At 38.8% G+C, this 13,495-nt stretch overlaps 1 protein-coding gene across 2 annotated transcripts in view; it reads right to left on the bottom strand.

Annotated features, from left to right (window-relative positions):
* The window catches only part of ADGRA1 (adhesion G protein-coupled receptor A1), a 252,829-nt gene extending 243,910 nt beyond the window's left edge, over positions 1-8,919 (bottom strand). Inside the window, exon 1 of one of the 2 annotated variants that reach the window (XM_064716633.1) lies at positions 8,625-8,919. In XM_064716633.1, the coding sequence (XP_064572703.1) occupies positions 8,625-8,845 (221 nt within the window). In that variant the 5' untranslated portion in view covers positions 8,846-8,919. The remainder of the gene's footprint in view (positions 1-8,624) is intronic. The other variant, XM_064716632.1, reaches the window with a different exon arrangement.
* Positions 8,920-13,495: the final 4,576 nt, after the last annotated feature.

Below are 13,495 nucleotides of genomic sequence, written 5' to 3'. Positions count from 1 at the left end.
CCACTAGCTGCAGTTTTAATGATAAGATCTAAGGAGGGAGAGCTAGAGATAAAACGATTTTTCTTGTTTCTAAGTTGTCTAATAGGATCAACTCCATCTGCCTGGCCCCAATTCCAGGCACGGCTGAACTCCAGGACTTAATTCAGATCTCTCTAAGGACCCATGTCCTCGCTTATTTCAGTTCCACTCAACGAGTTCAGAAGAGAGGGGTAAAATGAGTCAAGGATCAAAGGTGATGAGGGAAGATGTAATAGAGGGTTTTAGAAAAGCAAAAGAAACTGGGAAGTCATGCAAGGCTAAAGAAGTGGTGGGGACCGTGAGCTGAAAGCAGAGGCTGCAGCACAGGGCAGTGAAATCGCAGAGGCTGGCACAGAAGTGCAGCACAGCAGAGGACCAAGAGCAGAGACGATGAGGAGGGAGATGGGTTTTTCACTCTTTTAGAAATGCACTGGCAGTCTGCAATTCTTATAATCTGTGAGCGAAACCAAGATGCAGATGAGAAGAAAAAACAGGCAGAAGTATCAGCAATAACAGGAGTTTAAAAGGAAAGTGTAGAATTGAAAGATTCTGGGAATGCGACAGATGGGACAAAGTAAAGAGGATGGACCATGGAAAAAAAAAGAACTAAGCATTTTTCTTAGCAGTGCAAAGCTCCCCAGATAGGACACATGTTAATATATAAAACTTAGGAGTTCACAGGAGTTAGGAGTGCTGGAAATTTTATTCCTCAGAATTGATAATACTTTTGTTTTGTTTCTCTCTCTCTCTTAAATGCTTGTAGGTCTCCTGTTGCGCCAGATTGTGCCAGCACGTTCCATTTGAAAAATCTTACCTGACAGTTCAGTATATTTCCTGCGAGAATTCCATGAAAACTAATGTGGTAATAAAGTTGCTCACCAACAGATTATGATCTCCTTCCACCCCTCCTCTCTCAAAGAAATTGGTACCATGCACATTAATTTCTAATGCAAATATAAACACAAATGTTGCCAGGGAACTATGAATATAAAATAATGTTATGTTCAATTCTTCCATTATGTTTTTCTTCACATTTTCCAGGCTTGATTTTGTTATTACTAGCTTTAACCTTATTTTCCATTTTATGATGCAGTTTTTCTTTTCTCAAGTCACAGTACACATAAAATCTTTACCCTTGCAATTAATACTTTTCATTACAAAACATGAGTTCTCTGGGACAGGCAATCTCATAACATAAAGAAAAAGGTTTTATGAAGAGACATCAGCTTGACTGCTATGAATTCTTCAATAAACAAGGAGAATCATAAATGTTCATAATTTAGAGACCTTGACTTACCAGGTTACTTGAAAGCCATAATGATACCTTAATAACATAGAAAATCCATTAAACCTCATTGTGTGATGTACCAAGCCTACAGTAGAAATGCTGAAAACACAGACCAGTGTCCTTTCATCCTTGCAAGTTTTGATGAATACGCACTCAAAGGCATGCATAAAATACAAGTTTAAAATAATTTGCTTGTTTTTGCACAGCTATCAACAAATCCAGATTCTATATGATCTAGGAATCAATCTCACGTTTTTGCACACTTACAGGTCTGTGAGCATAACACCCATAAACCTCTGTGTGCTTGTGTTATTGGCAGAACTGTCTATGCATTTGACAAACTGCTGTTCAGATAAGATGATATCCAACTAAGTACAGAAAAGAAACTGTCAACAACTCTGCAAGACTGTAACAGAAATTGCAAAACCAGAGCTTTCATGACTAACCATAACTTCAGAACAGTCTCAAATCAGTCCCAGGCATGAAAACACAGTTGGAACTGATTTTAAGAGAAGGGTGAAGAACGGCATGTTGCCACAAGACTAAGAACAAAGCCTAAACTGTGTTCCCTGTATTGCATAATTGCTAAAGTAGAGGAAAAAATGCTAATATCATAGATAATACAGAGGTTTTAGCCAAATCATATTTGACAAGTCGAGAACTAGACAGCAAACTTGTAACTGAGAGAAAATAATCACAGTTGACTGGATAAGTACATATTCAAACTTTTCATGGTTTGTATGCTTTTATTGCCGTGAGGGTTTGGATATTCCATTAGAAACATGGAAAGGGAGGAAGCTTAGACTCAATAGGCTATTTTTTTCCACAAAAATCTAAATCAAATGGCATAAATAGCAATTATTGAAAACATGCATCAATATTATTGAGTAGTGAAAACCAAGCTGGGTGAAAGCCCTGGCTCTCAGATGTGCATGAACAAAGGGTGTAAGGAGCAGATATACAAATGTGTGTTTCCTATTGGCTGCTAGGGCAGAAGTTCTGCCTTGGTAAAGGTACTCTGTCCTTTGACTTTCAGATTTATGGCAGCTGTGTATTATAAAACCAAGGCAAAAGACATCAGTGAGGAAAGTAGGGATGGATAAGCTGGAACATGGCTGAATCCAATAGTGGAAAAATTTGTGATGACAGAGGAACTCAAATTGGGAGAAACTTTTCACAAAAACATAGTTTTTCTTTGGCTATTTCTGCCCATAAAGTTTCTAGGTCTGTTTTAACAGCAAAGTAATAAATGGGTTTCTAGCATCACAGGGGGTTAATGTGATTCTGTTGTTATAAAGCATCTATCATTTAAATATCTGTGAGGATGCAGAAAAAGGACAACACATAAAATTATAAACCTTTGGAATTTCCTTTTAATAACACTGTTTAGACCCCTTCTTCCTGGACCTTCCCACTTTCACCTCTCTCCTAACCACTTCACCACTCCCCACTCTTCACCTCACCTTGTATTTTATTATACTGTCAGGATATTTAGAAGGGGACAAGGAAAGAAAAAAATACTTTGAGAAATGTTCCAGAATGCCTTAAAACAAAACTAAAAAAAAAAAAAAAAAAAAAAAGGCATCACATCTTCAAATCTTTTAAGAACAATCCATTTTAAGGGATGACAGCACTTTGGTCCCAAGGGCCAGCAACTCATGCAGCTTCATATAAAAGGCAGATTCCATATACACAAATCACCTCCCTGGCACCAACTCACTGCAAGAGATGCAAATACATACACTTCAGAAACTTATTTATGTTGCACATATCTTTAGATCAATAAAATTAAATAGATTTTATGAATATTAGGTGAACATACCAAAAAGAAAAAGATAAGAGAGCCAATAAGATATATTAAATCTCTTCCTGTTTAAGGCAAACAAGGTCAGTTGCCAGACAACTGACAAATTACACTGTATCATAAAACCTCAGCTTCATTTAGAACTTCTCGATAGGTATCACATCATATACTTACATGATAAAACTCCCTTCCCACATGCATTGCTCTCCCCCTGGCTATCCTCGCCAGTTTATTTTTACCTCTGGAATGAAACTTAGTGAAAGACCACAATACTGCAAATTTCCTAGTATGCAACAAAAAATAGGACTTGATTTCTACATTAAATTACCAAATTAATGAACTGTTCGATAATTTTATCTGTTTCCAGATATTCTTATCCCATCCTCTTACACAAACTGTTTTCTTCAGACAACATTCCACTTGAGGATGCAAAAGCACCAGGATGATATATGGCACTTTTTTAACTCAAGGCCTTTACAGTTTAATAACAATAGAGAAAGAAACTTCAGGATGACTCATATACCTTTAAAAAGTTATGGTATATGGTAACTATTAAAGTAGCATTTATAGTATTTTGAACACTATTTGCTATGAGAGTTCTATTTTCCACAGCAGAATTTTTTTTACACTCCTCTTGGGTTATCATTTCCAGTGATGCCAAATGCATCAGTTTAATCCAAATCATAAAAGAGTTATCATTTGGAAATGGTCACACTACTAGTACTTTTCAGGTGCAGGTATATCCTTGTCAGAAAAAAACAAAACAAAAAAAATATCATATGGCCACTCTAGATTAATATATAAAATGTATTATCAAGGAGAACTAGACTAACATTTGAGTAATATCTGAAGACTTTTCATCACTACAACCTTTATCTTCTCCATAATTTGCTCTCCCTGACCATCTGTCCCAGACCTTCCAAGTCTTTGGTGTATTTTATGTAGACTTCCTTATTAGGAGTTTCTTCCACAAACTGTTTTTTTCTTTCTTTATTTAAGAGTTTCAGAGAAAGCATTTATAAATATGTATATACATATAAATAATGAAGAAGGAAGCCTGTTCCTTTTTCTTTTTTCCTGCCACTTTGAGTGAACACAATAAACTAACCAAGGTGAAAACGTTTGCAAAAACCTTTCTAACAAGAATCACCCTACCTTCTTTAAAAATGTTCTTATTTACAAACCAGCAATGCTATGTTAGGTCTCAAATCAATAACGAAGAATATGAGAGTTTCAAGACATGGAAATAAAACTACTGAATAATATTTTTTGTTCAGTCTTTCTCCAACTCTTTGTTTGCTTTGGCTAGCTTAAGTGCTGAACTCTTTGGAACATAACATTTTTGTGATCTATTTTTAAAACAAGATGCTTATATCAAATAAACCATATTGATATATCCTCAACTGAATATAGGCGTGTAAAAGACCAGACTAGACATGAAAAAAACACAGTAATATAATAACTCTGAAAAAATTCCAGTGGACATGATATAAATGAATGTGACATAAAAGTAATTTTGGGACAGAGAAAAGTGGGGCAATGCTGCTTTCAGAAGAGTATTTAATGTTTGTGAAGTGCTTTGAACATGAACACCCTTCATACATATTATGGCTATGGATTACCATTGGAGTCAAGTAGCCTTACTCTGAAATTGAGAATCTGAGACAATTCAAAGTCAGAAGAAAGGCTTAGATACAAAAAGTATGAAGAATTCTGTATGATCAAGAATTTATATAAGCCATACACTACCATAAATTTTCTTCATTTCTATTATGACAGTTTAAAACTACACATTTCAATAGGTATATCTGTGGGTAGAATTTGTAAAAATATCAACCAATGGTATATATCTTAGACTTTCTTTTGAATTGAGGGAGGAAAAAAAAGTGATACTAGTATCAGAAACTGATGGCATTTATAACTTCAAAGTCCATTCTGCCCAGTGATACCTATTGAACTGAGAACTTCTAAGATTAAAAGCATGAAGTTTTTAACACCACTTGATATGAAAGAAACAAGTATGTAAGTAACCTACCAATATACTGTCCAGTAGAGAATCCAATCTCCTAATTCCCAAAATTTCAAACTGCAGAAGTTTCACATTGTAAAAAGCAGCATAGCAACATCTCCACATAGCCCAAATTTCAGCAACTCAGTCAAAAAGTTTACAAGTAATTTTTCCATCAACACAGAAGAGACGGAAGTTTGCAAATAGTCTCATTCCCTAGAGTTACATTTTAACAACCCAACCACACTGATTAAAAAAATGTAAAATATTGGTTTCATACAATAATTCCCAAGTATTCAACCACAGAGTCTAAAATGAGAAAACTACATTATGCTGAAGTGATATGACTCCTTCTGTTGGGTCTACACTTCAATGCCTACTGAAAGTGAAATGGTGAGAGTAGATCCCATAAATTAGTGATTCAACAGCTGTATTCTCCATGGAAAAAAAAAGGTAATTCCCTTTCTCCACCTTGTCTCAAAATAAAAAGCAAGAGATGCATGTTGCAAATCCATAAGGACTAGAATCTCTTTTAACAAGATACGTGCAAATACTTTGTGAAGCTACTGCTAAGTTTATACTTTTGATCCACATCAAACTCATGAATCCTGTTTCCAAATCAGTAAAATACTAAATAAAGATAGTGAAACAGAGCACAGGACAAGGGGGTTTTTTGTTTGGTTTGGGTTTTAATATAAAATAAAGAGGAGAGAATAGGTGCTTTTTCAGCTTATATTTTGATTTTATTTCTAGTGTGATTATCATTGGGAGCATTTAGACAGTACTGAATAGCTCTAGTGTTCAAATGATTTCAAAGAAACTCTGCAGACTTCCTCACCTCATAATCTCAAAGTAATTGGTCCAAACATGTCAAGAATAAGAATTTCTTCAGTGACTTCGCACTAGTTTGCAGTCACCACGTGTGATTGTGTCAGAAGCATTCCTAGCAGCAATAGTTCAGTACATACATACCATGGAGCCTAAACTATCAAACTCAGACAAGACCCACAGTCACTCAGGTGAAAGAACCTAAGCCACCTAACTCAGGCTTCAATTAAGCTACCAAATCATAACTTCTAAATTTGCTGATAAGTACCATTACTGAGCATGTAAATGAGATGTTAAATTTCTGAATGGCTGAAGAGATAAAGCAGAGGTAATTCTCTTCCATCTCTGCAGAGCAGTTACCAGTTTGGTTTTCCTCTTCCCTTCCAAAAGATGATAGCACTAGGGAAATAGCCTCCCTATATAATGAATAATCTGCCCCAAACCCCACAAAATGTTTATTACATTGTTTCATTAAGGTATTATTGCATCTGAACATATATTCTTTTACTCACCTCTATATTTCTTAATTGTTAAAGCAATCCAAAAGGTTATGTTCCATATGTTAAAGCTCTCTTTCTCTCTGTGGGCCCATAAAACTGAATGGAAGCAAGCAGCATCTACCAGAATATTCTCTTCTGCCTGCATCTCTTATTCAGCTACAAAAACAAATGTAACAGCACTAATACTTGAGTTCATTATCATTATTTTCTAGAGCTGGCCAAATTCCACAAGTGTAACTTAATTCATAAAACCAGTTTCACCTGGAAAATCTTTGACATATTCAATCAAATTTTCACCTGTATGTTCTAGCTACTGATAACTTCAAATACAGATTTTATTTTTTTTTTCTTTTTTACCTTCAATATTTAACCTTAAATTTACTTCTGGGAAAGAAAAAAAATATTCTCAAAAATGAGATGAGAGACTGTATGAGGAAAAGGGATATGTTTATGTGATACATAGTACTATACTTGTCCATATGAAATACAAAAAAAAAAAAAACACCAAAATGTATCTTTTGTATCAACTAAGGCCAACTAATCAGCTCTCAGGTCAAGAGGTATTTGCTATTAAGTTTAAAAAAACTAGCACAGTACCTTTCTCATTAATTTTAAACAAGTGTTACCTGAAATGAATGTGTTTCAGTTGATAGGATCAAGCTTGCTACTGGTGCCTTAAATCATATGTATAAGTGAGCAAATCCTCCCACCTACCACTTCAAACACACCACCTCCCCTGTTCATCTTTTCTCACTTCTGTTTCCAATTCAATTTCTTTTCACTGCAGTGAATACATACTTCTGTTGATCTCATGGTCAGCTGGATTCCTTGACTGGTACTTACCTCAGCAAAAGTTTCTTAAACACCTAAATAAGACTCTGCAAGTCAGTGCTTAAGAGGAAAAACCTTTGCAGACATGCTGAGTGTGAGAGTTTCTATAGCTTTTTAACCAAGAGGAAAAACTAGTTCCTGCCTCCCCAAGATGTTGACATTTTATTAATCTGGTGGGTACCACCTCTAACTCCATAGTCAGTTATACAAACTATAGAAATAGCAGTGAATTTATCACTGAGGTTAAAGCTTATGTTGGTAAGTAATGCAATATTCTAAACCAGCCTATTAAAATTTAGGAGGAAGTGCAATTATTGTCTCTTGTATAGAAGCAGAAGTTTCCTAAATAAATAATCAGCATACAGATAATCAGCATCAAGTCACTCAACAGTTATAGCTAAAACTGAACTGGAGCATACACAGCACATCTGTACATTTACAAGCACAAGCTCCCCAGATGTTATGAATTACTATCTTTACCAGTTGCCTCCTGAAAGTGTTGACTTAAAGAAAATGCACTGAACAGTGGAGATGTTCATAGCAGGAATTGTCAACAGAACTAAATTCAACAGTAAAAGATCTGTTGATATATGTATGATCCAGAGGGTAAATGTCACAGAGCTATTACTGCTTGGGTGCATTACAGGGACATTACTTTCAGCTGTACTTGAGAATACAATCACAGAAAGTTCCACTACCTTACTTACAACATGCTATTTATTCAAGTTTAGCTATGTGCAACAGGCAACAAAGTATCATAACCTAATTCACAGTACCCCGAATCATTTTAAATTACCAGACAACTCTGAACCATATGGGAGATTTGAGAGTTTCATACCGCAGTATAGAAACTCATCTTAAAAAAGGAGACATCAAATTCCAAACTTTATTTAGAGGAGACGAGAGAGAAAGGGAAAACCAGTTAATGACACAGCACTCCAGGAGGCATTCAGCATTACCGATACCATTCATTTACTGCCCGGACGGTGCGAGCCCGTCCCGTTGCTGCCGGAGAGGTACAGCAGAGAGCTCCATCAGTTCTGCCGCCACTGACATTTCCCACACCGCCGCCCGCAGCAGCGTGCAATTCACACCAGGGAGAGCCCAGCTCTCCCACTTGGACCCGAACGCCAGAAGGAGTTTTCCAACTGAACATGAAAAAAAATAATTAAATAAATAAACAAACACCCCAAACTCTCACAGACTTTTTAACAGCAGGGCCGGGGCTGCAGCGGGCACGGAGCGGTTCCGCGGCTCCGGAGCGGCGGGCGCGGGGTCCCCTCGATCCCCCGCACGCCCCGCCCGCCCTCCCGCGCCAGGTGCGCGCCGCCCGCGGGCCGTACTCACAGGGACACGGTGCGGTTGGGCAGCACGGCGGGCTGCAAAGTTTCCACCAAGTCTCCGCCGGTGCAGACCACTTTGATGCGGAGGGCCGGGCGGCCGGGCCCCTTGGCGCGCTCGGCGGCGCAGAGGCAGCGGTCCACGATGAGGTCGGGGCAGTTCCTGCTGCCCCCGCAGAGCCCCAGCGCGGCGGCCAGCAGGCAGAGGCGGGGGCACAGCCCGCGCATGCTGAGCCAGCGAGCGGGAGCCGCCGGCTGCCGCGCCGCGCATGGCACGCGTCCGTCCGCGCCGCGCCGCTCCGCTCCGCGGGCCCTGCACGCCTCCCGCGCCCACCCCGCCCCGCCTCCCTCGCTGCGGCCGGCTCCGCTCGCAGGGACCCCCCCTCCTCCTCCTCCTTTCTCCGAGGAGCCGCCGCTCCTTTCCTGCCGCAGCCCAAGCGGCCGCGGCGCTGGGCGGACCCCGCGGCTCTCAGCGGCTCCCCCCCGCCACTCCCTCCCGCCGCCGCTCACCGGGCGCGCCCCCCGGGCCGGCAGCCGCGGCCCCGCAGCGCCCGGAGCGGCACTACCTGCGCACGGTGCCCCGCGGCGCTGCTGCCCGACCGGGTCCGCGCCCCGGGGATACCGGGCAAATGCTCCAAGGACGCGCCGCAGACCCGAGAGGCGCGGCCAGCCCGGGCACGGGGCAGGAAACCGGGAGCCGGGAAAATCGTGCGGGTCGGGAATGTAGTTTTGAAAATAGCCACCTTTGGTACCGCTCTTGAGGAGCACGTGTGCTCAGTGCTGTTCGCACCTATGGCTGTGGGAAACACGCTTCGGGACTTGGGCAAGGGGCAGTGCGGACCAAGAGACAGGACAGTCCAGCCAGTGCCACCGGGAAGGGTCCATGCGGTTAGCTGGCTTCAGACACCTCAGAAAATGCTGTGAACATGACCTGAGCAAAGGTTTGATCAGTAGTCAAAGACACTTCATCATCCTGGTCAACGAGCACGTTACTTTTCTACTTGTACATCTCTGTCCTCTATGGCGCTTGGTGGCTTTGGAGCATCCTCATAGTATTTTGTGATCTGACTAGTAACTTCTAGGGTAGATTTTCAGCATTAACTACGAGCTACCCTGTTGGGGTTTTTTAGTTGTTTTTTTTTTTTTTTTTTTCCTAGAAGTGAACAAAAAAATTCCACATTGTACCAGGAACTTCCATTTTTAATGGCCCTTTACTAAAAGCAGGTTCCTTGCCCTCACTTGCTGGATGGAGACTCACAATGCACATCTTCACTGCAGGATCTAGGCCAAAGTTAGTAATAGTCTGCCATAGCTATAAAGCTATTTTAAGAAATTACTTGGGTTTTATAAAATAATATTTTATTATAGCCCCTTAGGGAAGATTTGTCTTGCACATTTACAGTGCCTGTTATCACTGTTCTAATACCTAATTGGAGCCTTTAGGCACTATAGTATTAATAAGTGATAGAAGGGGTAGTGGCCTCATGAAATTCAAGGGTAATAGGAAATTTTTCTGTAACAATCTTTTTCTGAACAGTTGTTGATTTAAAAAATCATAAATATTACAACCTCTGCTCTTTTATTTTTAAAAGCAAAGTTGTGTAAGTCTTACTGGCAGGCAGCTAAATGGATTGTATTTCATGAGACCACTCAACATTGCTATGGTTGCATGATGTTATTTATCATAAAGAAACCCAATGTATTTAATTTTGAAAATGCTCTTTTAGCTTTGAAAAATTCTGTCACATCCACATTGTTTTAGAAAGTGTAAGTGAAAAATATGCATTTATTAAGATGGTAGCATAGATTTTGTTCAGAGTTAACCTTGCTGAGAAGAAATGGAATTTTTCAGTCAAACTCAGCCCTTACATATGCTACCAGAATTTTAACATTTTTTCCTACCTCATTGATGCTGAAAGATTTTTTTTAAAAATACTGTTTCATTAGGGAATAAGAAGGTTTGCATTGACATTGAAGTCATCTATCAAATTCTAGAAAAAAGGCAGAAAAGGAATTATTCAAAACATTAGAGGCAAAAAATAAGAGGAAACTCCCCTCCATTTCCTAATGCATCTTTCATCTTGCTTTATTACACATAAACATAAAAAGTTCAGGCATCTTCAATTTTTCTCACTGACATCTACAAATATCAAGATTATCAAATTTTAGACAATTTAAAAGCAGAGATGATGGTTCCTGCCCTGAGATCTCACAGTCCAAGCAATTCCCCAGTCAGCTACAAAAGGACTGGAGCACCAAGAGAGCTCAATGCTGCTTCAGCTGTCACCAGCCAGCACAGCAGAACATTTAATGCCTGCAGGAGCTGGTCATTTTCACAGACTCCGAAAGATACAACTTCCACCCACTCATGACATGCAAACAACTAAATTTCCCATGGCTTAGGACAGCACTACAATCCTGGATTCCCTTGTAAGAAGGGAAGAAAGAAACTTGTGGCGCTTTGATTTGAAAAGCAGCCAACATTGCACTGTGTTTGGGGTGCAAAGAGCCAGTTTTAGACAAACTGTGTGCCTGCAGCTGGGGTACCACCTTTGGGCACTGACACAGCAGATAGCATGGAGAGGTCATGAGCTCCTCAGCTGGGGGTTGGTGTGTGCAAAGAGAGAATTGTGAGTTTATTTTGAAGTCAAAGATACTTGGAGAATTTAGGTGTCTGTGATGTTAAACAGAATGGAGAATTTTTTCTAATTCATGTTTTAACTTATAGCCTTTAATTTCTCCTGAATCTTTCTAAGTCTAGCTCAAAGTTATTGCCCACCTACATTGAAAGGGCACACTTTAGGATATCTCTCCTTAGAGTTTTCTGTCTTGGTTTAGTCAGGAATCAAAATGGGATATGTGCTGGTCTACTTTTTCACACAAAGCCAAACAAGATCTTAAGAAACACTTGAGAAGTCCTAAAATGCCAGTTGTGATTACATGAAGCTTCTGGCTGACAGAAACAAGACCAGAGGTTCACTTGAAACATGAAAAAAAATTCTAATTTTAAGATTTATTTACAGTTAAATTCTTGCTTTAGTTATTTGATTAAATAATAGAACCAAGGGATTCATTTTCTTAGAACAAGGAAGTAAGAAAATTACTAAATGTGCCGATTTTCTTTATATTTTTATTTCCAAGCATCAAAAGCTTGAAGTTTTTTTTAGTAGATCTATCTGTATATCCACACACCAGGGCCTTATTACAGTACTTGAGACAAATTTTATCCTGTGGCTAAATGTGTAAGTGTTAAAAGGGAATGTAAATTAATTTAGGAATATAATGCTAAAATAATATTAGTCTGAATGAATATGAACAACATAAAAAGGAATCAAAGGTTAGAGAGACAGGTGATTCACTGAACTACAGGTTTACATTTCATTTAGATCACATTCCCAAGCCCAAAAAAGCAGCAGCACCTGCTAAGCATCACAGGACATTACACAGCAATTAAGTAACAAGAATGTGTTATACAATAATAGGAAATATGGGGAAGCAGAATGTAAATAAGTGAATTTGAATTTTGTCAGGATTTCAAAATTGCTTGTTAGTATTGGAATAGAGCCATGGAAACTTGAATAACCACAAGCAGGTTTTGGTCATGGCTTTTGTTTCATTTCTTATCCAGAAGTTGGCATTCTATCAGCCCTCTAATTCCTTGAACATTGACTCTTTATTGATAGTAATAAAACACTGCATCATTTACTCCATTTCCTCCATCACCTCAGTTCCCATCACTTTTATTCTATCATGAGTGAATCTCATGCTGCTCATCACATCAGCATAGCACAAGTGTCTGTAAGCCTTTGCAACAGAATAATTTAAAAAACAAACCAAGAAATTATTTGTTGCAGAAAAAAGATAGGTAAAGTAACTGAGAGAAAAACAATTCAGAGTGTGTTTCCACTGGGATGCTTGGAATCCTATAAAAATATTTATTTGAAAGGTGATAGAGGAAAGACCAAGAATGGATAAAAATATGCAGTACAGCATTCATGTAGAAAGGACCCAAAAATTTTTACCTTCACACACAATGAACTAATAATACATCAGTGTTAGAGGTGAGATAGTCTTGGTCCATAAATAGGCTCATGTAAGGCACTGGTGATATCAAAACACAGAGAATAAAACAACAAAAGCAAAGTTGTTCAGGTTTGCTACCAATCACTGGATAAAACTCAGTGCAGAAACAGACTCTGAGCAAAACCATCCTGGTGTTATTTAACAGACTGAGCTATCTCTTAAGGAAATGTGGAAACTGAGTCATTCTGGACTGGAGTAATTAGAGCAGGGAATCATATACTGGAGGAACAATACTGTGTTAGAAAGAACTGACAAAACAGGATTTCCATATCTGCTATTCTGCATCAGTACAATCAGAAACACCTCTGTACTGCTTTTATATTAAGAAATCGTACTGTAAGAAACCTTCAAATATCATTGCATTGCTTCCCTACTGCTTACATTTCTTCAGCACATTCACATTTATATATAATATCTGAAATCAAAAGGGGTCTGAGCACTTCAGTCCTCACAGGGCACCAGGTTTCCAAGAAGTTGTATTGAACTATTCATTGAAGTAAGGAAGTCCTTGAAGTTAGAGACCTCTTATACAAAATGTGGCTTTATTTGCTTTAGCAGAGACCAATGTTAAATTCTGATCAAAACTGAGACTATTGCTCTGAAATCACAAGCAAATAATAATAAGCTATCAGTGGGGAGGGGAATAATTATCACAAAAATATCAACAGAGAAATAAATTATATTTGAAGAGAAAAAACTCAAGTGTTTGATTTTTCTCAATACTGAGGCAAGTTTTCCTCCAATGAATACTGCAGGGTTATTGCCAAATAATACAAAGTCCCCTTTCCCCAGGAA

Source organism: Zonotrichia leucophrys, chromosome 6, assembly GCF_028769735.1.
Source record: "Zonotrichia leucophrys gambelii isolate GWCS_2022_RI chromosome 6, RI_Zleu_2.0, whole genome shotgun sequence".
NCBI classification, from domain to species: Eukaryota; Metazoa; Chordata; class Aves; order Passeriformes; family Passerellidae; genus Zonotrichia; species Zonotrichia leucophrys.
Note: the sequence above shows the minus strand (reverse complement) of the source record. Positions and strands in the feature narration are given on the sequence as shown.